Raw genomic sequence first — 25,000 nt, forward strand, 5'->3', positions numbered from 1 at the left:
CAATGACACCATTGAAACCTTTAAGAGAACTATAAATGAGATACCACTGTTCATTGCATCATCAAACTGAGGATCCTGTGAACAATTTCAACTCCAAAATACAAAATATCATTGATAACATTGCACCTGTTAAAACTAAAAACATAGAAAAACAAAAAGCCCCCTCAAGAAACAGAGCGGTTGTTAGGCAGCTTAACAGAGTGTTGCCAGGCGGAACGAAAATGGAGAAAGACAAAACTTCAGGTTCATCATGAAATTTACAAGGACAAACTCAATCAATACAACATAGAAATGAAACAGGCCAGACAGTCTTTCTCAAAAATCATTCATGAAAACCTCAACAACAGTAAAGTGCTCGCTTCCACCGTTGATCGACTTTAATCTTTAATTAATCCACCATCTAAAACCCCGTCAGAGATGCTCTCCACTGAAAAATGTGAGGAGTTCGCTCCATTCTTCAGTAACATAATTATAGCTATCAGACAGACACTTCGTCCCTTAGACATAAAAAGACTGGACGATATTGTTGGTCAGGTCCTCCACCTGCTGCCTGGACCCTCTCCCCACCACATTTTTCACCACAGAAATACTCATCTTTGGTGCAAAGGCTCAAAGACAGAAAATGGCAGCTCGTCTCAGTTCTCTGTCCCTTGAGGGCAAGGTTCTGTTGTTGCTGCTAGTTTTGCTGCTTCTGGTGTCGTTGCTGCCGTTGTTTTTGTTTCTGTTGTTGCTGCTGCTGATGCTGATGCTGTTGTTGTTGTTCCTGTTGTTGTTGTTGTTGTTGAAAGGATCTCCCTCCCGAGGTCTGAATGAAAACTTGACCCGTCATTTAGGGAAGCTAATTAAAGCACCGTGACTGGATTGAGATGAGATGGTGCACACTGTTGAAATTTCATTTTCCGATCAGGGCTACTACCTCTTCCAGTTCCGGTGACGCCTTTGTGTGTGCGTTACTTCGTTGAATGGTTTCCCAACTTTACCTGATTTGGATTAGGGAATTTGGATTGTTCGCACTTTGTTATCCTTGCTATTTCCTGGCTTTGACCTTTGCCTGAACTGTTTTTGGGATTTTGGATTGTGGACTTTGGCTTAGCTGGCACTCGGCTGGCACTGGTTGTTGCTGCTGTTGCTGCTGTTACTCCTGTTGTTGTTGTTGCTGCTGCAGCTGTAGTTGTTTTTATTGTTGCTGCTGTTGTTGTTTCTGTTGCTGGTAACAGCTGCTGGAAACAGCTTTTTGCTGTTGTCTCTGTTGCTGCTGCTGCGGTTGTTTCTGTTGTTGCTGCTGTTGTAGTTGCTTTTGTTGTTGTTTTTGCTGTTGTTTTGTGTGTTTTCTATGCTGTGAGATTTGTGTGTGTGTGTGTGCTCTGTATGCTGTGAGAACTGTTTTTTCCGCGCTGACTGTTCTTGTTTCTGTGAACGGACATTTTCTGCTGCTGTTGCTGCTGTTTCTGTTGTTTCTGTCCGATGCAGTGGTTGCCGCTGCTGCTGTTGTTTCTGTTGTTGTTGCTGTTGTTGTTGTTTCTGTTGTTGCTGCTGGTGTTGTTGCTACTGCTGTTCTTGTTTCTGTTGCTGCTGTTGTTGTTTCTGTTGTGAGATTACAGTAAATAGGATCATAAGGAGGGTGTGTTTTTCAGAGAGAGAGAGTCAAAAGGATCGCCCTCCCGAGGTTTGAATGAAAACTTGACCCAAAATTTACGGACGTTAATTAAAGCCCTGCGATTGGATTGAGATGAGATGGTGCACACTGTTGACTCAATACAGATGAGGAGATTTCTGGTTCCGGGGAGAGCTACCACTTCCGATTCCGGTGACGTCTTTGTGTGTGCGTTACTTCGGTGAATCGTCTCCCAACTCTACCTGATTTTGGATTAGAAATTTCGGATTGTTCGCACTGTGATATCCTTACTATTTCAATGGCTTTGAATCCTCGCCTGAACTCGGATTTGGGAAGGTGGACTTTGGCGTGGCTAGCGCTAGTTGTCGCTGCTGTTGCTGCAGATGTTTTTGCTGTTGTTTTTGTTGCTGCTGCTGGTACTGTTTCTATTGCTGCTGGTATTGTTGTTTCTGTTGCTGCTGCTGTTGTTCTTGTTTCTGTTGCTGTTGTTGTTTCTGTTGTCTCATTTGCTGCTGCTGTTAATTTTTACTGCTGCTTCTACTGTAGTCGTTGCTGCTTTTCTGTTGGTGTTTCTGTTGTTTCTGTTCTGCTGCTGTTTCAGTTGTTGTTTCTGCTGTTGCCCACAATAATCCACTCCTTAATTATGAATCGAGTTGACACTCAGAAGGTTGTCTCATAAGTTTGAGAAATATTTAGAATTGCATCGCAGAGTGCATCATTAGTAATACCATTTCTGCCATACACAATTAAATGTGTCCACAAAGAAAATAAAATGAACTAAAAATTTCCATGATCGCCATTGATGGAAAAAACAATGTATGATGTGAATTACATGAATGCTTTATTGTATGAAACTCAGTAAGGAATATTTATGATAGGATTAAAAGTTAATTCTTGATATGTATTGTTTTGTTAGCAAATAGTTGAACAATCATGAACAGACATTATTTTTAAGGGTTATGAAATAACATTGAACATACACGTATAAAAAACACACACATATTGTCTATTGCCTCACCAAACCTGGTGACGTGAACGCAGGTCAAGCACACCGGAAATCAAAGAATACCTGGCCACTGAAAAAAGATTCTACCGTTAGGCCTCAGTATTCCTTCCAGAGCGTTGGACTCACCAGACACTTCTCCGAGACGACAGCAGAAGGATGGATCGCCGGCTCCTCAAACAGCTTTGGTGCCTGGCAGAGAAAAGATTTATTTAGGGAGGCCTAAAAGTCGATGGATAAAACTTACAAACGAACAAACAAACAAACAAAGAAACCAATGAATGAAAGGACTCGTCCTGCACCTGCCGGTTGGCCTCAATGTACGCGGCTAGCGTGTTGACGCGGTAGCACAGGCCCTGCTCCATGATGTGCAGGTAGCACCGCAGCTTCCCACCGTGGTATGCCTCGCTCATGTCGCCGCGGTGGTCATTCCAGCACGAGCGCTCGCGAGCAAGCTGGAGGAAGTGCTCATTGTGGGAGGAGAGATGGAGCTCTGGAGAGGGGGGTGGGGTTAAAAATTGGGAAAGGGGAGTTATGGTGTACCGTGATTTCTTTATGTTCATATCCCTATTGTTTGCATAAAGAAAGGATATTATTATCAACCTTTTCACCAATAGGTCATTGACCTATCACTGATGTGTTATTGACCTATCGCCAATGTGTTACTGACCTATCGCCAATGTGTTATTGACCTATTGCTAATAAGTCATTGACCAATCGGCAATTTGTTATTGACCCATCGCTAATAAGTCATTGACCTATCGCCAATGTGTTATTGACCTATTGGCAATATGTTATTGACCTATTGCTCATAAATCATTGACCGATCAGCAATTTGTTATTCACCCATCGCTAATAAGTCAATGACCTATCGCCAATGTGTTATTTACCTATCCCTAATAAGACATAATAAGTCATTCTAGTCAGCGCTTGATATGTTACAGACCCATATTGATGTTTCCATCTTTCTGTTTCTGGTTCTGGTCTTCTGCATCATCTTTGGTTGTGGGGCTGTTAATGGCTTTGGAGAACTGCTTCTGCACCAGATATGGTACCAGCTCGCCACGGATTGATGAAATTGATCTGCGGGAAATAAATAGAGAATAAGGTTGTTTGCTGTTCCCTCATTTTCTTACTCAACTTATCTGTCATTCTAGCACTGGGAATAGAGTATAAAGGAATACAAATCTAGTAGATACTATTGACTGGGATTTTGGATATAGTTATATGTTTTGTCAGCTGCATTACACGAAAGTCATGTAACTTTGTGCTCTCTCTCTCTCTCTCTCTCTCTCTCTCTCTCTCTCTCTCTCTCTCTCTCTCTCTCTCTCTCTCTCTCTCTCTCTCTCTCTCTCTCTCTCTCTCTCTCTCTCTCTCTCTCTCTCTCTCTCTCTCTCTCTCTCTCTCTCTCTCTCTCTCTCTCTCTCTCTCTCTCTCTCGATTAGAATTTCCATCTGAATGAGGGTAGAGAAACAACAGTTACTCTGTCTATATCCCCCCTTCAGGGACACAGAGAGAAAGTGAGAGAGTTGTGAAAAGAGAAGTGGGGAGGTGCACCAAACTGAAACTAACAGAAACGAGTCAGTGTTGATGTAATGAAATAAGTAACATCAGCATCTTTAAAGGCAAATTAAGATGTTTGTGTTTTTCTGTGTTTCTTTACAATGACACTTGAAAAAATCTGAAGATAGGAGATGAATGTGTTTTTGTCTCTGTACCAAAACTGTGAAACTGTGCAGCCATTGCAAAGGGTAATATTACTTTAAAGTTGCACTTTAAAGTTGCAGCAATTATTCTAAGTAGGTATGTGTTTATATCACTTATGTGATTGGGAATATAATCCTAAAATGGCGTGGAAGTGCGACTTCTATGATATCATGCTTTCATTATTCCTCTGTGCTTCAGAGTATGTGGCTCAGATTGGAACAGAACAATGGAGCAAAGGGCCGGCTGGCAACAGAGACTCCCAGTGACACTGTCTTACTTTCGGGGCTAAAGGCCTAACAAACCTGCCTCGGTGGCAAGTAGTAAAACAAATTAACCACCTCGCTGGAAAAGCCCCGCTAACAGGACCTTTCAAAGCCCTCCACTCCATGCAGCGCTGTTTTACACTCGCCGTGGTACCAGCAATGAACGTGTGTTTGTACCTCTGTGTGAGCGTAATCCTATGCTAATATCTTAGCTTTTTCATGCAAATGACGATATATATATATATATATATATATATATATATATATTTATATATATATATACACACACACACACACACAGTATGTATACATTATAAAGTTTCTGTGTGCAAATCTATGCATATATACAGTACATGAAGAAGAGAAAGGAATGTCAGCACACTAGACTTGATGCACCCCAATTCTGCTCATAGTTTAATAAATGTAATAGTTAAAAAAAACAATGCCAGAAGCACTGTTTCCAACTTTACTTTATCATTTTGTATAACAGTTCTACCAAGCACCTGGTTGATCACTTTCTTTCCAACTTATTTACTTCTGAAAACAGGATGGGATGTTTGGGATACAAGCCACTTTAATAAACTCACTTGTTGTCAGCAAGGAAGTCCACCACCATCTTCTTCAGACAGTAAAGATGAGCGTCCACCAGGCCGGTTTTGATGTGCATTCTGGGATGTCTACAAGAAGGAAGGGGGAGCGATTATTTGACAATTAAATTCCAAGTCGTTCGCTACCGTTGTTTACGGAAAATAATTCCAGTACAATTAATATGTTGAATGGGAAGTCTATTAAAGGTCACACAGTGGTTGCCAGTCTTTATTGAAAGATGTAAAAAGACCCTTGAATTTGTCATTCCAACATGTGCTCTGTGTGACCTTTCAAGTAGCGCATTGCTTAAAGCTATTGCTAATGTTTCTATTTGTAGGAAAATTGTTTTGTTTTTTTCCTATTATCGCATGCTGTTTTATGTATGTTGCAGGTTTCCTGGAACCTCTTGTTTTATTACTGTTTTTATATCCAAGCCAGAAACAAGTTATAAAAACAAACAGAAACAATAAAGCAGTCCCAAAACAGCGACATCTGTCTTTTGTCCTCATCAGGCCACCATAGATGTGGACGTGCAGAGCGACTGGCAGTGCCTCTCTGGACGAGTCAGGCTTATGTTGACTGTGGCTACCCCCCATGTAGATGGGGACACACACACACACACACGCGCACGCATGCATGCATGCACGCACGCGCACGCACACGCACACGCACACACACACACACACACACACACACACACACACACGATATAAAATCTAAGAGCCTGCAGTGACATTTACGAAGCGATAGCGAAGGAAAACCATGTCCTCCTGAAGGCTACGATAAAACAACTCCTCTGCGCCCCTTCATCTCTGCCACAATCCTCTTCATCCAATATGATGTTTCTGAGGAGGGCGCTTACTTCGGTGTCCTTTGACATATTATGAAAGAAAAAGTTCCATATGTGAAGCAGACCTTATAAAACATTGGATAGGTGAGTTATGCAACGGTCACGAGGGCTTTCACAATCATGAAATTTTAGTCTGCGATTATTGTCATACAAATAGTTGTGAGTCTTTCAGCACATTTGATGCTGCTTTCATGGTCCAATCAGGTAATAGCGCAATAATACACATCCACCTTAGGAAGGAGAATAATTTATTGACATAGAAACACAGAGAATTTGGGTAGGATTGTTCATTTTCCTCAACCCAAGTGATCACCTTATTCACATTGTAATGATTGCGACATTTCTAACATTGGCTTAAAATTCCACTTGAATTTGGGTGGAAACACACGACTGGAGATTCTAACGATTGCGGCGAGTGAAGGAATAATTGTTCATCTTCTTTCCCGTCTCCCTGGTCTATCGGCCTAAACCTGCCTTACGGCTCTGGTTTTATACCATCCGTGTCTTTATTGACAAAACTCCCTCTTCTCCATCTCTGACTGGACAAACGCTCTGTTGTCAATCGCTAAATTGTCTATTAATGCCCACCGTCGACCTTATTACTGTCATCTCTCTTTTATTGCGCCCTCTACAAGTCTTCACTTACTAGTTCTATCCCCCTCTCTGGGCAGGAGTTGCTGTGAAAGATTGAAAAATGGTTCAGGAAGAGCCTTTGGTCACGTGGTTACTGAGATACTATAACTCACTCCAACTGTTTGTGTGCGTATGTGTGTGTGTGTGTGTGTGTGTGCGTACATGGCATTTTATTAAACAACGCACACACAGCTAGACAACTTGTGTATAACCTGTCAGCTTGCATATGCAGTGTATAAATGGACTTTTTTCACACTCCCGTTTATGCATACACATGCACGGTTTGGGTGTGGTCCCAATGTGCTTCTCTCCGTTTTTGTGTGTGTGTGTGTGTGTGTGTGTTTGTGTGTGTGTGTGTGGGTGTGTGTGTGTGTGTGTGTGCGTATGTATTTAATCGGCTGAAAGGAGAATTTATGGGAACACCCAGTATGTGATTTCATTGTTTTGTAGTCTGTGGTCTCTTGTTTTGAGATGTATGCAATGCATGTGTCTGGGTTTCGCATGTCTACGTGAAGGTGTGTGTTGGTGTGTTTATTCGTCAGTGCTGGTTACAGACCAGGCCGGCATGTCATCATAACAAAAGACGCACGTAACTGAGTATAAACTTGTCGTAATGCTACTTTTACGACTTATAGGAGAGCAGAGTAACTTACATTCTATTTCGCTTACTTATTCCAACATCTATGGGAATAAAAGAGCGTTTTAGTTGTTGAGTACTTAATCCCAGTTAAAAGTAGGTGTTAGCTGGTTTCACACATGCACTGGAACTCTGAAATTATCCAGACATTACCCAGAGGAGCTGTATGTGTGAACGCAAATGTCCGAATCAACCGGACCAGACATTAAACTGTCTTTACCCAGCCAGCACCCTAGTACAAAGTCCACATAACGTCCGATTGAGCTGTATCTGTGAACCGAGTAGGTGATTGTCCAGAGAATTCGCGGCTAGCAAGTGAGCGTGTCGCGTGTTGATGACGTCTCTGTCATCTGACTGCCGCATGATAACAGAGGTTATCAGGGTCAGAGCGTAGCTGCTTCGTACTCCTTTCTGCTTTCCTTTATATTCCTTTCCACTCATTCGTTTATATTGCGGATCGTCCGGATACGTCGAATACAATATCAATAGTATCAATGCAAAAAAAGGCACAGTTACTCATAAGTCTGTCGCCTTTGTCCGCCATCTTGAGTGTGCTGTAAACTGTGCAGCGTCATTGCGTCATGTCCTGCCTCCTGCACGCACTACCCAGGCTCCGCCCCTCGTCTAAACCAAACAGAATATTTCCAGTAGGTGTGAACGTGTCCGACAGGGACAATCTCCGGTTGTGTGCTACTTGTGTGAAAAGGCAGTGCAGCAGTGTTTAATGGCAAACAAAAAAAAAACAGCCCTGAAAGTTTAATCCTTTTTATTATTTATTAATTTCTGCGTTCACTTTCCACCCCCAAGGAACGGCATCATACAGTTTCTGGTCGCTGAGTACTTTGGAGGGATTGATGTGGGGTGAGGGAATGTGCTGTGTCCTCCGGCTGAGGATGATTCAAACGGTGGCTTAATGACTTACTACTGAACTACTCCAGTCTGTGGTGAGAAAGCGAGTCACTTCTCTGGCTCGCACGCACGCACGCACGCACGCACGCACGCACGCACGCACGCACGCACGCACGCACACGCACGCACACGCACACACACGCACACACACACACACACACACACAATATTAGGTCTCATTTAATCACAACTAAGACCCCGGGGCAGACGATGACTCAGGCACGGCAGAATGGATACTCCCATTAGTCTCGTTTCCACTGCGGGGACAGATCAGGGCTGAAATAATCGTATTTGTTATCTATTATGTGTAATTTACTACCGATGTAAAATAAAAGAGTGAAACTCCATTTGTGTCTTATTTCCTTAACATGCGCACGTTCAATGGAGATAGTGACTCACGCAAGTTCATTTTGAGCTTTTCTTCATAAACTTACCACTTTAATGCAACAATATACAGTCCTTGGGGAGACCATATATGCTTCTTTAAGTGTGGGTAATTTATCAAAACATAAATAAAACCTAAGAAAATAAACATTTGGTAATATTTGCAGTCTGACTATTATGTTTGCCTACAATAAATGTATAATTTTTGGGTCAAAATTGCTAAAAACAGCTTAAGACATCTCCTCCGCTCTTATTATTAATGTGTATAATCTCAAAAAATGAATGAATGAGTGAACGGATAAACACACAAGTGAACAATTAACAAATCAATGAAGGGATGAATGAACGGAGGATAAAACATGGCTTGTTTCCCTAGTAGCTAGTCAACATTCATTGGATAAGTTTCCCGTTGAGCGGAGGAATAAAACACCTCCCACGTTGCTCTCCGACAATGCAGCGCTGCTATTTCCAGGACAGGAATGTCTGAGCAGGAGTGAGTTTTAATTGGACACAGAGGGCGACCACCAGGCTCAGGCAGCAGACACATGAAACAGTGTTGAAAGCAAAATGGTCTTTAGTCGCCTTTCAAAACGGAGTCATCGTCTATGTTGAATAATATCAAAACATTGGTCTAATTAAGATCAATATAAAAACTACTGATTGTATAGAAAACGTTCATACATGCATGTTAGTTTGTTTGCTGAATTGTTTTTGAGAGACATACATACATATACATACATACATACATACATACATACACACTTTTTATATATACTTATATATACAGTGGTGCTTTGACTTACGAGTTTAATTCGTTCTGTGACAGAGCTCGTAATTCAATCTGCTCGTATTGCAAATCAATTTTCCCCATTGAAATTAATTGAAATGCCATTAATCCGTTCCAGCCCCCAAAAAACCACCCCAATTTTTTTTGTTACGTGTTTTTAAATAAGAAAAATGTATTTATAAATAACAAAAATTGTATAAAAACAGAATAAAGCAGAATAAAAGAGAATGCCAAAGAGAATGTTTTTCTATGATTTCATGCTTTAGTTCAATCGACATCATCCGCTTCTTCTTCTCAGCACTTACTTCCTTAGGACCCATGATTAGAATTTTTTTTTGGGCAAAATAACTGCACAAAAAGCACAAAACGCGAGCACAAAACACAAAAGAGATGCTTCCACGGTCAGGTAACCACAAGTGAACCAGTGGGACGCGGGATGCTGGCCAGATTCGCTCGCCACGCCACCGAGCGGCGGTGCACCTGAAGCTCGCTCCTCGTACCTCACATTTTTGCTCGCAAATCAATACAAAAAAAATCGACGGAACGACAACTCGTAACTCGGAAAACTCGTATGTTAGTGCAATTGTAAATCAAGGTACCACTGTATATATGTATATTTAGGGATGGCCAAATGAATGAATGATGGAAGACCGTTACTGGGAAGATGGGATGGTTGGATGTGAAGCGAAAGGAATGGATGATGAAGAATGAAGGGCGGGACAAGAGAAATGCTAAATCGATGTGGTGAATGGATTAAAAAATTAGATAAACCTAAAAAGATAAATGAACTGAAACAAATGTTTTCTGATGGAAACTCTCTATTGAGTGTGTGTGTGTGTGCACACTCATACATGATCACGGTAAAGTGAACCGATAGCATCGTTTCGGATAGTACTTACTATCGAGCAGGAATATTTTGGGAGATTTCCCGTGTAAATCAAAGGCGCCAGCGTTCCGTATGTGTGTGTATCCGCAGTCAGAGGCGGCCTGCGGGCTATAAGTCTTCCCCTGCGAGGAGCGAGTGTTTAACTGTGAACTCAACATGTTACCATAACACTGTGACAATGTGTTAGTGGCTGCATGCGCCTGAGTGTTTTTCCTCTATTAATTTCCTCCTCGGTTCAGAACAGGCCCACGCTAACATGTTCTGTGTGTGTTACTTCTAATTCAGCTGTGCAGGTTTCCTGTGCGAGTTTCCCCATTGCCGGTGGATATTTTTGCGTCCATATATGTATGAATGTGTGTGTGTGTGTGTGTGTGTGTGTGTGTGTGTGTGTGTGTGTGTGGTGCCGATGCAGGAAGCATGCTAGCAGCTGCTCCAACCCCGCTCTTATTGGCCACAATTTACAGTGGCTCTGGCTCCACAAAGTATTTACGAGCTCCCAAAACACCTAGCTCTCCCACACACACGCTAGGCATGGTATTCAGAACTGAGAGATCCCCTCACTCCAGCACGCAGGTCTGCTTTACCAACTACATACCGCCAAAAATGTACTTTTTCTTACTCGTATTTGTTCACTAAACACAATGAGGCACGTGACTACCCCAAACTGAAACGTAGAACTCGCGTTTAAAGGGTTTGTCAAACACCAAAAAATGTTAATCGGCGCGCGCACGCGCACACGCACACGCACACACACAATAAATTAATCAGCTGGACATCACCAGGGGGTGGCGCCATGGCGCGTCGCACACTCCCGAGATTTTGTGATTTGCCGCGCGGGGGGCGTTCCCTGGTAATGCGTTGGAAGCGATGGGAGATCAGCATTTTGCTGTTTTATTTCTGATATGCTGGCCAGAACTGATCTGCAGCACAATTCAGATGTGAAAAGTCTACGAAAGTCTACCAATTAGAGACAACAGATCAAACAGCTCACTCAGGATTGGTGATTATATTGTGAATTAACAGGGCCGTTGTAAAGTTCAATTTACAAATAAGAGGTAACGTTTTTATTGGTATTCATGTGCAGTTTATTTTTAGAGCGTCTTACAAAGAGGGAGAATAATAACACAGTGACTCCGTTCCATAGTTCAATAAGTTCCTCTGTAATAAAATGCTGAGCAGAACGTAACTTCAACCCCCCCCGCCCCAACAAACAAGCTGTGTGTGCAGCCATGTTTGCTGTTTGCGCTCTTCTTCGTTTACTACTTCCTGCTTCACACGGTACTTTCTCTCCACTGCCACCCGTGGCTTCTGAGAATACTGCAAAGGAGAATGTGCCGGCTATAAACACCCTGCGCTCTCTGAAGGTACTGTATAACCAGGGCTTAAACCTTCTTTCGACCTGCTCTCTAAAATACTCCCACACTGAACCTTTTCCTGAAAACCTCCTCGGCAACCTCAGAGCTAGATGCCACTACATTCTACGCACTGCACCTTTAAGATTCAGTGCACTATTCTAACTGCAAGAATAAAAAAAATTAAAAACACACATTTTTTACTTTCTTCTGGCTCCATTTAATTCAGCTGGACCACAATAAGTCTTAATGTTTTAAAGCAGCGTGGATGAGGGCAAGGGGAAATTCTGTCCTGGTTTTTTTTCTTTTTTTTTTCTTGAAGACAATTTAAAAACTCTGACCTCCCCCAGAGAGTCATGATGCACAGGCACAAGAGGTCAAAGGAGCTCTCGGACCACTTAGTGTGCGGAGCAAATCCTGGTGTGAGCTTATGAGGGGGGGAAAAAAAAAAAAAAAAAAAAGAGCCACCTCCCTCAATCCGGTACACTTAAGCTTAAAAACAAATCTCACACATAGATATAAAGAGGTAAAGAGAAAAGGGAAAAGTGGCAAAAGCGAGCGGGCCACCGGTGCAGCATCTGTGTGGTCCGAGCTGTAAGCTAGAGCAGCAGGTCTTGTATAGACTGGAGGATCATAAAAAAAAAAAAAAAGTAGAGCTCAAGAGCAGAACGCAGACAAATCCTCCGGTGTGACCCCGCACTCTGACCTCACTGTGGAGCGGCACGCACAGAATAAGATTTGCTGCTTTTGATATCAAGGAAGAATTTGAAATATGCTCTCTCTCTATACATACATATGTGTGGACACACACACACACACACACACACACACACACACACACACACACACACACACACACACACACACACACACACACACACACACACACACACACTAGGGGTGTAATGGTTCACAAAATTCATTATTCAATACGGTACAGTGGTGTCACGGTTTGGTACATTTTTCAATACAGCAAATAAATAAATAGCAATGCCAGAGAATGTGCATCCATTTTTTTTAAACATATTAAGACATTATTTTTTACACATAATACATTAATACATGATAAAATATTTTTTTTAGACCCAGCCCATCTTCTTGTGTGGCTTCATAAAAGTATAGCCATATAATTTAACATAAAACAAAAACACTTTATTAGGAACGCTATACTAACACTGGGTGGGGCCTCCTTCTGCTCTCAAAACAGCCTCAGTTCTTCTTGGCATGGAGTCCACAAGTTTTTGGAAACCGTTCCTTTGAGATTCTGGTCCATGTTGACATGATTGCAATTACGCAATTCCTGCAGATTTGTCAGCTGCACATTCATGCTGCGAATCTCCCGTTCTATCACATCCCAAATGTGTTCTACTGGATTCAGGTCATGACTGGATTGTCATGTTCATGAAACCGGTTTGAGACGACTTTTGCTTTGTGATGTGGTGCATTATCCTGCTGGAAGTAGCCGTTAGAAGATGGTCAATTGTGGCCATGAAGGGATGCACAATACTCAAATAGGCTGTAGCATTCAAGAGATGATTGATTGGTATCAACAGGCTCAAAGGCTCAAAACAAATCCCAATACCATTACACCACCGCCACCAGCCTGGACTGTTGACACAAGGCAGGTTGGGTCCATGGATTCATGCTGGTGGTGCCAAATTCTGTCCCTACCATCTGTGTGCCTCAGCAGAAATGGAGATTCATCAGACTAGGCTACGTTTTTCCAGTCCTCCACTGTCCAGTTTTGGTGAGCCTGTGCCCACTGCGGCCTCAGCTTTCTTTACTTGGCTGACACAAGTGGAACCCGACGTGGTCATCTGCTGTTGTAGCCCATCCGCCTCCAGGTTCGACGTGTTGTGCATTCTGAGACGTTTTTCTGCTCGACATAATTGTACAGAGTGGTCTGTCGCTCACTGGAGTTTTTTTGTTTGTTTTTTTCTGCAGCATTCTGAGTAAACTCTAGAGACTGTTGTGCAGGATAATCCCAGGAGATCAGCAGTTACAGAAATACTCAAACCAGCCCGTCTGGCACCAACAATCGGGCCACGGTCGAAAACACCGAGATCACATTTTTTCTCCATTCTGATGGTTGATGTAACATTAATGAAGCTGCTGACCCGTACCTGCATGATTTGATGCATTGCACTGCTGCCACCCGATTGTCCAATCAGATAATTTCATGAATATGTAGGTGCACAGGTGTTCCTAATAAAGAGTACAGAATCTTTATGAGAGAAGTCAGTCATTGCTGGGCACCAGCTCCGATTAAGGCGCTACCCAATTTTTTTTTAATACAGGTAATATGTATACTTTTTTTTTTTTTTTTAATGGTGTGTGAGAGAGTGATTGAGTGTGACTGAAACCAATTAATATGCTAAAAATATGTCGAAAGACTAACTAGCTTGTTGAGTAGCAATACAGTGTTTCGATAAAGTTGTCAGTCACAAAGAGCCGTTGTTTAGGCAAATTCTCAGCAGCTTAATTAAACGGCTCAATCGGTCATTCTGTCCTCTTCTTTATAAAGCGGGTTATTCAAATGACTTACTTCCTCATGATGGACTTCCTGATGGTGAGCCCCTCCTCCAGGTCTGCCTCATTGGCCATGAACAGCAGCCTCTTCCCTGATTCGTCGACACCCACGAAGTCCCTCTGTTCGGCTGGAGGGAAAAAAAAGACGCATCATTCAAAGCCGAAACATCAGAAAGTTGTTATGCTGGGGCAAATTTTACAAATAACTGGAAAAGGAAACTGGTTTTCTTTAGAGCGGCTACATGAGCAGAACTCCAACAGGAGAACAAGATGTGAACTAGAAGTTGTAATGACATTGGATATTGTACATCTGCAGTAAAACTCTGCCTGGTAATGTTAATAGTAATGTTAATCGTTATTTTCAAAGTATATATTTAATCCAAATATACCATCTGCTTTCCTTCCCTCACTTATCCACTTGTAATCTAATCTAAACTAACGTCTTCCACTATGTCTTACCTGCCATCTTGCCCTTTTGTCCAGGGACCGTCTCTGTGAATTCATGGGCCTTGCTCATCAACATGGCGAGCGTGGCGTCGTGGGCCCGGAACAGGTCCACCACCTCGTGCAGCGCCGCGTCGGTTATCAGGTCGCAACTCACCACCAGGATGTCTGTCTAGACGGCGAATGGGGCGAGAAAAGAGAGATGGAGGGCATTCGCTTCAAAGTAGAAACCGGTAAATAGTGAAACGTCCTACAAGTACTTATGCTGACATAATGCGCCGCATTTCAAGACTCTCCGAAACCGAGGTCCATATTAATGTTTTGAAACCGTGGGGAAGCGGTGAGGCTGTGCTTTGCCACCTGGTTTACACGGCAAATCATCCTCCTCCAGGCCACATTATTCTCTTTCCCCAAACAAAGGAACACCTGTGACGTGATACATGTCCACTCCACAAGCAAGGCCCAGGGATGTCACCAAACAGACGCAAAGAGAGGAAGAAATCCGTCGACAATACCGCTACGGGTAAAGAAAGAGGTGAGCAGGGGACGTGTGAAATATAGAGCTGGGCTCCCTGTGCGTGCCGCTAAAGTTGAAACTTGTGGACTTTTTTTTTTTTTTGAGCGGCCGTGATCGGCGGTTCCCTGTTTGAATATACAAGGTGACAACGCTTGGTGTAAACTCTTCAGGGCGTGAAGGGCCTGGACTGTGGTTGTCCTAACGACAGTCACAACAGTAAAGGGGGTTTGTGAGAGAGGTTGAGACGGAAAGAGAGAGAGAGAGAGATGAAGAAAGACAATCGGGGTGTGACTGCTCTAGTAAATCCAAGGTAAGCATTGTAGACTAAGCAAACACGCAGCCCGGGCCGATATTCGATAATATCTAATATCGGGTCGGTCCGGAAGCAGATGGAGGATTTTGACGAGGTTATTACTTGCATTACTAAAATGATACTATAAAAAATGTTTTTATACGCTTTGACCATGAGACTCACACATATCAACCAGTTCACACACCACACCTCATATTTCTCACGCTGAGACATACTTCCCCCAATTCTATGCATATATTTCCTCACTCGCGGCTGCTTGGTGCCCGTTACTGTTCGCATGGTGAACACACAACACACACACACACACACTTTACGTGAACGCCCACACGCAGCTTCCTAATTGGAGTGGCATAAAGCGATCTGTTAGCCACGATCCGGAATAAGGGTTCACCCTTTTCTCCAAAGACAACAAAAAGTGTTTTTATTGTAGATGTGTTTATTGTAATTGAATGAATGCAAAAAAGTGCCATGTGCAACCATGTGTAATGGGAACACCCCGCCCCCCCCCCCCCCAACGTTAATATTGTGTATTGCAATATTTTGGCGGGACTGCATTGCAATATAAAATTTTGGATGTCTCTCACACACACACACACACACACACACACACACACACACACACACACACACACACACACACGCACACGCACACGCACACGCACACGCACACACGCATGCACGCACACACGCACACATGCACGCACGCACACACACAGCAGAGGAGACCGGAGGAAAGAGGGCAAAAGACAATATGAAGGGGAAAAGGGGAGTGGAAAGAGAGGAAGGGGAGAAGAGAAAAGATGAAAACAACATGTGCTAAGAAGTGGGCAGAGATGGGAGGCGGGGGCCCTCAACAGCTGGACCCCCGTTATTGACCCCAGCCGGGCCCCAAGTCCCGCTCCGGCTGGCTGACTCTGCTAGCTAGGCCGTGACACTCTGCTCCATGCTACACTCAGGACATGCTACTTCTACGCACACGCACGCACACGCACGCACACGCACGCGCACACACACACAAAGTATAGAAAAACACATGGGCAGCAGATTTCTAGATGGTGGCCTGTTCTAGGACTCCCCAGGGGCCATCGCTTCCCTCTACGCAATGTTAAAAGCCCATTGTTGAGCTGGATAGTCGATCAATTGTTTGAATTTTGCGCAATCTTGATGGGAGACTTGATACTGCTTGGAATTTGGGATATTGTATTATCATATTATGGCCTAATGTGGTATTTAAGGCTGCATTACAGCAATGAATAAATGTAATTTCCTGAACTTCTTAAGCTGCTTTCCCACATGCACTTACATAGATGCACAACTTATCCGGATATTATCCGGAGGAGCTGTATGTGTGAACGCAAATGTCCAAATCATTTGGACAGGACATTACCCTGACTTTACCCAGCCAGCACCCTAGTGCAAAGTCTGTGCAATGTCCGATTGAGCCCATGTGTGAACAGAGGAGGTAACTTTCCGGAGCATTGACATCGAGCTAGCGGTTGTGTCGTGGGTTGATGACGTCTCCATCATGCGGCAGTTATTTACCTTCGTATGGATGTGTGTGTGACGGGTGCGCTAAAACTCTGCAGCGTCACATCCTGCCTCCTGCACCCTCTACCCAGGCTCCGCCCCACGTCTAAACCAACCGGAGTATTTCCAGGTGGTGTGAACGCGTCTGACACGGACAATCTCCGGTTGTGTGCTGCATGTGCGAACGGGTAACTCCGGACAACATCCGGACCTGATTCCGGATATTGTCCGGAGTGCATGTGTGAAAGCAGCTATAGACTGTTCTAGATTTTCTGATCTATTCTTCTAGCTGCTCGGTCATTTCATCCATATTACTAATGATCAAACCTCAAATATTTCTTGCGTGTAAATATTTTATGAAAGCATGATCTCCCTTCATCTCCCGAAATATCATCATAATTACTACTAGTGATTTATTCAATACCGCCCAGCTCTAATATTATGTATATACTGTACAGTGGCTGTAGGTATGGATTTGGTTTGATTCAAACTGGGGCCGCCAGTTCAGAGTTGTATAAATGTATTCTGTTGCTCATTTTTTTTGTTTTAGTTTGTTGCTTCCAGGACTAAAAAGAATATTGGAATCTAAGCCGAACCCCAATCTTTCAGCTGGGCCACTTTCAAATATCTGTTTTGAGTGCCATAAAGAGCCTAAACAAAGAGCTTACTTACAGTATGTCAGATGTGGCCATCTTTGAAAAGCCTATACATGCAAAAATAACAAGACAGAATTCACTGAACACCAAAGAGCTTAGTTTGATTAATGAAAAATCACCCCCCTGATGAAGGAGTTCAAAGCATCGTCCGCCTGAGTTATTCTATTCATACACTATTACATATACGCTATTCTATTCATCCCAGCTATGTAATTACACTGAGGTTGGCCATGTAACAAATTCCTTTGAGATATCCCACACGCCAGCGCCACCAGAAATAGTGCAAAGCAAAGCCCGACATCAGTCACATTAACTGGCTGCCATTGATGTGTTAAGTGTGTACGCGCACATGTGTCTTTGTGTGCACTTCCCATTTGGCAGCGCAATGACAAGCACTGTCAGCGTGGAGGCTAATCCCACCATTAGCACCATCAGCGCCAGCGACTGAAAGACAACCATACCCTGTCAGGGAGAAAAAGAGACGGACCGAAGAACAAAGGTTGGACGCTGGCAGTCAGCTGTTGTCAAATGTGGCCAGAGCGAGCTGGATGAGAAAGTCAGAGAAATGCATGAATGCAGGGAAGTGAAGAGAAAGATGCAGGGCAGGGTAACCTCTCCATGTCAGAAGAGGCGGGAAGAGTAATTAAAGGACGGACAGCCAAGATGGAGGGAAGTGCGGAGACTATTAACTGGGATACTGGCAATAGTGGTAAAAAACTATTTTCATGGTGGGGAATTTTAACTGGTCTGAGCACAGTTCAAGGTGATTTTCAAATGGCTTGGGAGAGTCAAACTCTCCTGTGCCAATTACATTAAGATTTAAAATAATAATATGGAACATTTCCTCCAAATTTAGGAAAGATTTAAGAATAGAGGATACATTTAGGAGTCTAAAATTATAAAGCAGTCACCAGCGTCACTTTCAACCTTATCTTCCCCTCACTCCTCTGTGTGTGTTTTTTTTATGTTATTCACTCCATCTCTCACACAGTGTGCATGATTCGCTGCTGCACTTTATCTTCCTTGGCTTGGAGAAAATGTCACCATGGCATCAGGATATGGACATTTTGCCACAGGAGGCCCATTTATTGAAATCTCCATGCAGGTCCCCGAGTGCTCTTCTTAAAGCCTGTTCCTAAGGTCTGTTTTCACCTACCAGAAGTGAAGATTTGTCTTTATATAGTAAATACTTGAATTAGGATAGACTGCTATCAAAAGCAATCATGATTTGCATGAGTTGTAGCCCGGTACCCTGTTCATGGTGGAGAAATCACGCTCACAGTTCACACTGCCCACAGGAACGGTGAGCGCAGTAATTTAAAGTGTAGTCACCGCGGTATTGAGCTCATTACCGTCATCAACGCAAAACAAAGTAAGCGTGCCTACGAAATAAATCCTGAAATAAATAAACGAGGCAATAAATATAGAAACAAATGTAGATATAAATATAGAAATTAGTAAATGCCCGAGCCCCCACCTCATTCCAATTCATGGGATCTTTCATCACTTTCATTGCGCCGCAGGGTTTCGTGAGACCCTCCAAATCTTACGCAAAGTTGCCATTTTCAAATAAAACTCCTGCAGCGCACACCGCGGCGGCAATGCAGGTCACACTTACTCTATCTCCCATTTGTAAACAGTACTGGTTTTTTTTTGTGTTTTTTTTTTTTTTTTTTTAATTTTGAAGGTTTCCAATAGGCTATTTTGGAAAACAGTAGTTTTTAGAACATTTTGAATAGGCTATTACAAAAAATAAAAAAAGATTCTCCATTTTATTGTTAACAGGGAGACAGTCAATCGTTCAGTCAGCACCCTACTTTGTACATGTGTTGAAATAGCATAATTTAACTGTAAATTCCAAAAAAAAAATAAAAAATGGTGGACAATGCCGTTATTTTTGGCGTTTAAAAAAATATATATATTTTTGGCCTGACCGGGGTTCTTGTACGTCCACAGTACAGTACAGTAGGAGATGTACAACAGACACACACACAAAACGAATCCCAGACAATATCTTGTCTCATAAAACAATATTGATATTATACTATATTTATACTGCAGAGCCCCTACAATCCAGCAAATTTGCAAATACAACCATATACGCGGACACACGCACGCAGGAAACACGCACACACACACACACACACACACACACACACACACACACACACACACACACACACACACACACACACACACACACACACACACACACACACACACACACACACACTCTAAGGTGATAGCAGAATGGAGTCAGCTGGAGAGTCGGAGACACTTTAGCCTTTCAACAGTGATGATCGCTGCTGGACAGCTCAGGACCACACACATGCACCAACACACACACATCCACACATGTCCACAGACACACAGATGTTGGACGTGCTGACTGCTGTGAACCTTTTTAAAACTGTAACCCGTTTATAAAAGCAGATTCAAACGGTAGGCAAAATCAATAGAAAAACGGCCGTTTCTACTCAGTCTTGAACTATGTTTAAAGTAGAAAGAACTTCTTCCAAAAGAAAAAGACCAAATTTAATTCTCATTTTTAATGGCCAACACATTGGCGGCGATAATTAGTCTTTTTCAAATCACAGGAATCTCAAAAGACGAGGAAAGACAGAATTCAAAGCCTGAATAATTCGTTTCGTAAGCCGAACACAACTGCCTATGAATGGATCTGGTCTACAAATGTAAAAGTCAATCAAAGTCATTTTTCATTCAAAAGACATGCACCGAAAGGCAGGGAAAGAGAGGTTAAGTGTGTGTGTGTGTGTGTGTGTGTGTGTGTGTGTGTGTGTGTGTTCGGTGGAGGTGTAGTGAACTCTTACACAACCTCTCATGTCTCTTGAATCTTACAAAAAAAAAAAGTTAATCTCTCTTTCTTTCGATCACTGCCCCCATTGTCCTAAAGGTTGCAAGTTACAACCAACTCAAAATAAATAAAATAGCAGAGACAGTAGCCACTCATTACGCCAGGTGTTTGAGCTAAAGACCCCAAAAAAATATTGGAAGAGGCTTACTCAATCAAGCAAGACTTTTATTCAATGAAAGTGTGCTAAAGTCATTCTCCCTTCGCAAGTTAAGCCCACTGAGAAAGACCTGACTATAATAATTCTGGGACATCCGTGCTTTCATAAGTAACTTCACTGCTGGAGGACTTCACTAAGCCAATATGCCGATGACAAGCGTTCTTAAATTGGTAAGCCATAGTCAAACGACTTATTCAGTGCGCCACGACTGTACACCAATTCCTGTAAGGGTTTTTGTTTGATGGGCTTCACCAAATCCCCTCTCAGGAGGAGTGGTGGGGGACTGTTTGTGTATGTGCAGAGATGAGTGAGTGCGTGTGTTGACTGTACTCATGCGTCGGCATGACAGTGGAGTGATTTCTATGCGGGGATTTGGCAACCCATTGATATGGCCCTTCACTCGTCACCTTATAGTGTGTGTATGCGTCTGTTATTCAATTCCTTTAATCTATCTGGCTGCTCACAGGATTAGGGATCCAGCCATTGGGAGCATGCTGGAGCTTGTCCTACATTTGTGTGTGTGTGTGTGTGTGTGTGTGTGTGTGTGTGCTCCACTGCCTTTTTTAAGAAATAAAAAAGAAAAATGGTACTGCAAGGCCACAGGCATCTCTAGTCACTAAACTACTTAATTCCAAAAGCTGTCAAACCAATAATATTATAAAAATAATATTGATGTGTATTTGCAGGTGCACATGTGATGCATATCATCGCATATGCATCGTTTAGGTTCTAAAAAGTAAAACTAAAAAAGTTAAATGGACGGGGTTTGTCAGATTTAACCAGCTGGACCCTTTATTACAAACAAAAGTGATACAGTCGTTCTACTTGAGCTCTGATAGCCTGAGCCACAATAAAAGGAAGTTATTAAATACCCCACCCCAAATACCCCAATGACACATGTTGAAAGTACATTAGTGTGGATAGAGATAGTGTTCAGTGAAAAGCCTGACACGTAAAAGTATTGCTGAATTTGTCTTTTGAACTTTTAATCAATTAGGCTTCAGGTTTCACAAAAGCGTGGAAATAAGCAATGATATGAGCGTAGGGTTTTTTCTCGAGGCTGGAGATTAAAAATCCACTGAGAGGCAATGTAAAGTGTGTGTAAAGTCTCACCTCCTAATGATACACTTCCAATTTCAATATGCATTTCAAATGGTATACAATTGCGTGTCAACATAACCAACAATTTTGCGTATTGGAATAAAAAAAGATATTGTTATATGTTCATTTCAGTGCATTGATAAAATGTGCTCAAACAGTGCAATCATAAAACCACACAAAATAGAATTACATATGCATAACTGGATCTAATACTGTCATTTTGATATGAAAAATATATAATTCACGTTGCAAATGCTGCAATATTAGCAATGCTGTTTTATTTAATTACAGTGACTACAAGCTCCTAAGCTTTTTTGTGACAGTTTTTTTACATTGCATTCATCATTTTATATACAGCATTCACTGTTCTTTTAGTTTTGAGGCTGACCTGACCTTCTCGGACCTGAGAAACACTCAACGCAAGTTAGTACGGTTTCTCAACTTTTCCATTGCGTGCAGCCGCAACGTCACAAATCCACCAGGTGATGCAACCCACACAGAAAAACAACTCCAGCTTGTTCACTCATGCATCTATTTGCTCGACATTAAGAGAGAAACGGCAGTAAGTAAATAATGGATTCCAGGTAACCTATAGGCAGATAACTTGTACTCACAAGTTAGAAATCCATTCTACATAACTTAAGCTGATGATTCACAGTGGCACATTTTAGGCTATTTAACATGGGCAAAACTGATATTTTACGTATGAAAAGTACGGGCAAGTCACAACTTTTCTCTCGTTTTTAAAAGTTGAATGGAGTGATGAAGAACTGGCTAGAAAAAGATTAAATGGTTTATTTTGTTCATCGAGTACAGGCATCAAACTTTGATTTGGAGCAGGTACTCGCACCAAGGACACCTGCCTGGCTCAACATTATTGAGACGCACATACTTTGTGATACTTTTTAAATCAACAATTGTGTCTCGACTCAAATGCGAGCGACCCTCATCTTGGACTCGACAAAACGCGGGTCATGACTAGAGGCCTAAATGTTACCGCTGGATCACTACTGGATGAATCAGAGTGATTGTTATATCGTCTTTAATAGAACATGAAAGGATAAACTTAACTGAAAAAGAGAAAATAATGCTAATTATGATTTATAAAGATATTTGATAGATATACTTTACCAATGGGTTTGGGTACCAATGGGGATTTCCATATGATAATTCCTTGTTGCAGAAGTCAAGGATTCAACGTGTGTGTTGAGTATTCTAAGCAAGTGATGTGATGTAAAGTGACCCAAACTGATGGTGACCAGTTACTTTATCCAATAATATTATCATCATGGTGTCCCCAGTTCCCATTAACACACACGCACACAGACAGACACACAGACACACACACACACACACACACACACACACACACACACACACACACACACACACACACACACACACACACACACACACACACACACACACACACACACACCTTAATCTTCTGCTGGATGTGTCGGAGAGCATCAGCAGTGCCCATGTCAGCGTCTTCCTGAATGCACACCACGTCCAGCTTCATCTTCACGTCCAGCTTCATTTTGAAATCTGTGCTCATCATCTTCTGGACCTCCTTGGTGGTGATTACAATCACCTCTGAAAAAAAATGGTTCATATACACCAAATGGGTGAGAAGTCCTGATAATTGGGGTTGCAAAAAAATAAAATAAAATAAAATAATTGTACGCAGTACACACCCACTGCCTCTACAAATCATGTTGGACAGATTTCTCGCAGTTATTTGAATTTAACACATCACATATCACTCATTGTGGCACCTAAAATGATTTTTTATTAAATTAATTAACTCTGTTCAAGTACAAAAACAAAAGTGATCTTTGTTAAATACAGCTATATTAGTCCATTTGTATTTACTATAATCTTTCCAAAAGTGGCCAAAACACTTCCATTTTAGGCAAAAACAATCCAAGACATAGCCAGGACTGTGTGCTTTAATCACCCTTGTCTGGATAAAGTGTATTCTCCTGGGCATGAAGTTCATTAGAGCTAGGTCAGCCTAGTAAATCTTAATTGCTAGGCTTTGGCTATTTGACTGCACATAATAAACTATGGGCCACACATGAAGATGGTGAATGGGCGGAGATTTGGGTTTGTGAGAATAGGAAGGTTTTCAGAAGAATGTGCACTTATGACTGACATAAATAGGCATATTGCAACAAGCCCTTTAAATAATAAATAGTTTCTGTCCCAGCTGCAAGTTCAGCTGTAGGGTAAAAATAAATAATTGCAGAATTGGGAAATGCAAACCAACACTGGTTCATTAACTGATTGACTTATCAGTTAATGGTTACGCACATTGAAACAAATGGGGAAACAGTGCAGCGCTTTACTCTGGGCTCTGAGAAGAGATTAAAAAGGGAAGTAATTGCATGAATGTGCCTTGGTTTGGAAGTTTGGGATCAACAGCCGTAACACTTATATCACAGCTATCTCTAGCTACACCCTCCTGTGTTTACAGTTTGTTTTCCTAACTTGACCTTCCTAAATTGTGTTTGTGTGATAGCATCACTATAGTTCTGATATCACAGGAAAAAGATCTTTTTAGAGCCACTCAATTCATCAGCCACTTTAAACCTCATAAAATGTATCTGCTGCTGTAGCTGTGTAATGTAAACAGGGTGTTCACCTTCAAAGCCCACCCTCTCCAGCAGATTGAGCGGGTACCACATGAGGGGCTTGTTGCCAACCGGCAGCATCGGTTTGGGGGTGTTGTATGTCAGATCCATCATACGAGACCCCCCAGCAGCTGCCATCAACACCGCCTGGAGCTCCATGATGTCTCCTGCGGGCTGTATACAATAATTGGGGGCAAAAGAGAAATAAATGATCAACAGGTACCACCATAGGTACCAACACTTAAAAAAATAAAAAATAAAAGAAATTTGGATTTATTCGTATGAGGTCTAAGTATTTCTTCCAAAAGTGTATTTTGGTTCCAAAAAATAAATAAAAATTATATATATATATATATATATATATATATATATATATATATATATATATATATATATATATATATATTCAAACCGCCATAGATCTGAGGAGATACTTTTCTCAAAAAATAACTAACAATTAAACATTCTCCCATTAAATGAAATACATGCGATACAAAACTTCAACTTCAAAACTTGCAATACAACTGCTTAATATAAATACATATAAATACATGGCGTCTGCATGTATCAGAGAGTTGAATTTTATGCTTTTTAGGATCTTTTTTAGGTTCTTTTAAGACAATCCTTAACA

At 42.0% G+C, this 25,000-nt stretch overlaps 1 protein-coding gene across 1 annotated transcript in view; it reads right to left on the reverse strand.

The window, feature by feature from the left end:
• The window catches only part of eif2b3 (eukaryotic translation initiation factor 2B, subunit 3 gamma), a 34,555-nt gene that overhangs the window by 8,944 nt on the left and 611 nt on the right, over positions 1-25,000 (reverse strand). Inside the window, exons 2-9 of the mRNA XM_080010671.1 lie at positions 24,381-24,543; positions 23,172-23,329; positions 14,603-14,759; positions 14,160-14,271; positions 5,176-5,265; positions 3,565-3,701; positions 2,921-3,111; positions 2,748-2,810 (exon numbers count right to left, since the gene is read on the reverse strand). Of these exons, the coding sequence (XP_079866797.1) occupies positions 2,748-2,810; positions 2,921-3,111; positions 3,565-3,701; positions 5,176-5,265; positions 14,160-14,271; positions 14,603-14,759; positions 23,172-23,329; positions 24,381-24,528 (1,056 nt within the window). The 5' untranslated portion in view covers positions 24,529-24,543. The remainder of the gene's footprint in view (positions 1-2,747; positions 2,811-2,920; positions 3,112-3,564; positions 3,702-5,175; positions 5,266-14,159; positions 14,272-14,602; positions 14,760-23,171; positions 23,330-24,380; positions 24,544-25,000) is intronic.

This window comes from Zeus faber, assembly GCF_960531495.2.
Source record: "Zeus faber genome assembly, chromosome: 12".
NCBI lineage: Eukaryota > Metazoa > Chordata > Actinopteri > Zeiformes > Zeidae > Zeus > Zeus faber.